Source organism: Pseudopipra pipra, chromosome W, assembly GCF_036250125.1.
Source record: "Pseudopipra pipra isolate bDixPip1 chromosome W, bDixPip1.hap1, whole genome shotgun sequence".
NCBI lineage: Eukaryota > Metazoa > Chordata > Aves > Passeriformes > Pipridae > Pseudopipra > Pseudopipra pipra.
The window spans coordinates 37,924,759-37,927,927 of NC_087580.1; the positions used below are offsets into that span (position 1 = coordinate 37,924,759).

Genomic DNA, 3,169 nt, shown 5'->3' on the forward strand with positions numbered 1-3,169 from the left:
TTCCCCTCTTCTCCAAGGCCCTGTGCACACTGGGCACCAAAAAAAACTCCTGGGCTTCTGTATGTGATAACATGGATGTAATATTCCCATGCTGAGCTCAAAGGAGGTGCTTGCAGGGAAGAGGCATCTTCCCCACAGGCTCAGGTGGCCCCAGGAGATGGAGCTTCCTGCATCAGTTCTCCACAGAGCTGCAGCAGCACAGGCAGACACTGCCCTGCGGAAAAGGCCGGGTCTGCCATGCTCTGCACAGCCAGTCTTGGAGCTGCTGGAATCTGCAGTAGGGAGCCATCTGGACAGCACTTGGCACGTAGCAGTGTTGAATTGCCAGGCCTGCCATGGCGAGTCTGATGTCTTCTGTCATGCCTCTATGGGCTGGAAGAGGCAGGAACGGAGACTACCAGAATGGGAAGAATGAAGTTCTCCGTACAGCTCTGATGATGTGGAGCGTTTCCTGGGCCAGGTTTGAGACGGCAGGGCTGTCATCAGTCATGTCTTGAAGGGCTGGAAGAGAAAGGAAGAGAGCCAAGGTGAGAGGCCAGGGGTGTGGGGACGTGAGGAGCCCCTCCTGCCAGGGCCATCCCAGCCAGCTCTTGCCATGGGCAGGAGGGAGCAGGGCCCAAGGGGATCCGCTGGAAGGTGCTCTCGCTCACCCTGGCAGATGAGCTGCAGCTCTGGCTGCTCCTGCTTCATGGACCTGGCGGCGATCCCTGGGAACACAGAGCCTGTCAGGCCCCAGAGGCACAGGTCCCCCGCAGTGGCACTGCCAGCCCGGCCACACGGCCTCCTGCCCTGGCAGGGCTGAGCCCGGGGCCTTCCCGCATGGGGACGCCCCAGGGCTGGGCTGGCACAGGGCGGCAGCAGGCGCTCGGGGCCACTCGGGGCTCCACATGCCCTGGGCCGCATCCTGCTGCCGCTGCAGCAGCCGGGGCTGGGGCCAAGCTGCAGCGGGGTGGGGAGGGACCCCGGCCTTGTGGCTCACCCAGAAACTTGATGGCCAGCTTTCGCAGGGGCTCCTCTGGGCTCTCCAGGAACGGCAGGGCCTGGCGCACGTACTGGCCCACTCGGCTCCTGTCCTTTTCCAGCTGCAAAGAGCGCCAGGGCATGGAGGGAAGGCTGGGCTCAGGCTCTGCCCCTTGGTCGGGCACTCCCAGCCCCCAGCACGGGGCTCCCCTGCCCACAGAGCCCTGAGGCCTGGTCAGCAGCTGCTGGGGCCGGGCTTTGGGGGGAGCGGAGGGCTGGGTGCTCCTGGGAGCCAGGGGCTGGGGCTTTGGGGCCGTCCTTACCAGGCACTCGGGAAACCTCCATGGCTGCTCCATGGTCACCAAGTTCTCAAGATCCCTCCACTTCAGGAACCTGGCTGCACCAAACAGTGCTCTCCGAGAGGCCTGCACAGCAACAGAGAGCGGGCCATGGCACCGCAGCCCAGGGCACAGCACCCGCATCCCTGCACCAAGGCCAGGAGGAGGCTGCAGGTGACCATGGGCCAGGGCAGGAGGCACAGCAGCCTCCTGCCATGGGGACACCAGAGCCCATGAGTCCTCACCTCTGCCACACGCTGGTTCTCATTGTGCCAGTTGAAGTAGAATGGCACCAGACTCAGGTACACGTGTGGCTTTAGGCTCTTGCTCCTCTCTGTCGCTTCCATCAGCTCCCGGAAGAGGAGCATGGAGAGCTGCTGCAGCTGGCTGTGCTCCTGGTGCAAAGGAAGAGGAAAAGACCTCAGCACTGGCTTCTCCAGGCCCACCGGGGCACAGGCCTGAAAAGACACTGGGCCCCAAGTTTCCTGGCAGCACTCAGTGCCCACGATGAGGGGCACAGAGCCTTACGTTGTCAAAGAGTGGCCGCAGCGCCTCAAGCAACTTCAGGGCTATTGGGCTGGATATTTGGATGATTTTCAAGCCCAGCACATTGATGAACACAGTGAGAGTCATCTCAACCGCGTCCGTGTCTGCATCCTGCAGTAGCTCCAGGAGGCTTTCATTCAGGCTCTGGATGCTCTTAGCCTGTGTGGAACACAATGCTGTGGTGCAGCCCCACGCTGCTGCCGCGGGGCCCAGAGGCCAAAGGTGCGTCCTAAAGGAGTTGGGCAGCTGAACGGGGAGGAGGAGAGCTGGGAGCAGCTGCCACAGCTGCCAAAGGCCAGCCAAGGCCAAGCTACTGCCTTGCACAGCCTCACGCTGCCGGCCCAGCTTCAGCCCCTGCCCCCTGCTCACCATTGAGGGAGCCTTGCTGAGCACCACCAGGCCTCGGAGCGCCAGGCGACGCCTCTCCGGGCACTGACTGCGCAGGTGCCTGGAAATAATCTGCAGGATGCTGGGCCCATATTGTCTAGGGATCAGGCAGTGCAGGACCTGAAAGGCAGGGAGCAGTGACGGGGTGCCCGGCCGGCAGGAGCCCGGACCCGCCCGGGGCTGGGCCCAGGCAGCAGCACAGGGTGCAGGCACCGTCCTGGGCGGCTGCGGCTGTGAGAGGGCAGAGAGGGGGAGGCAGCTGGGCCAGGCAGCGCTCGCCATCAGGCTCACCTCCACCAGGAACGCCAGGGCAGGCAGTTCCCAAAGGGGCTCTCCCCTGCTGAGCCGCGGGAGCAGGCTGACGGCGATGCTGCGACCGAAGGAGCAGGAGACACGGCATAGCTCCCTGCAAGGGGGAATAAAGGTGCCAGAGACCCTGAGCCAGGTGGGCAAAGCTCTCCTGGGACTGACTCACACAGGCCTGGTCTTTGACCACCAGCCCAGGAGAGGACATGGGCACTTTGGGAGGTGGCTCCTCCTGTGCAGCCGCCTCTCTCCGCCTTTTCCACTCTGCTCAGCCATCCCTGGCTGCCAAGGCCCTCTGGCCCAGCAGCACGGGCACTGTGAGGGGTGGCCTGTGCACAGGGCAGAAATGACCTGTGGGGGTGTGGGGCAGTGGGGAGAAAGGGCTCTCACCTGGCCAGCAGACCCACTGCATAGTGGTGGGTGTCAGCCTTGAGGAGCATGTCCCAGCCACACTTGCGACCGATCGCCATCAACACGTCCTCATCCAGCAGCTGGCGCAGCAGGGCTTTAACAGTCTGCACTGTAAACCTGTGTGCAGAGCACAGCCCAGGTCAGGCCCAGAGCCCTGGCCCCAGCCCCGAGGGCGTGGCAGGGAGAGGGGACTGGGATGGAGCACCTGTTGGGGTTGGGGG

The 3,169-nt window shown here is 63.8% G+C and overlaps 1 protein-coding gene across 1 annotated transcript; it reads right to left on the minus strand.

The window, feature by feature from the left end:
• Window positions 1–255: 255 nt before the first annotated feature.
• Window positions 256–2,304, minus strand: LOC135405548 (maestro heat-like repeat-containing protein family member 6). Its single transcript, XM_064640256.1, has 7 exons — window positions 2,214–2,304; window positions 1,827–2,003; window positions 1,544–1,693; window positions 1,284–1,385; window positions 980–1,082; window positions 651–707; window positions 256–501 (listed from the first exon to the last, which is right to left on the minus strand). Exons 1-7 carry the CDS (start codon window positions 2,214–2,216, stop codon window positions 395–397), a joined length of 699 nt encoding a protein of 232 aa, XP_064496326.1. The 5' UTR covers window positions 2,217–2,304; the 3' UTR covers window positions 256–394.
• Window positions 2,305–3,169: the final 865 nt, after the last annotated feature.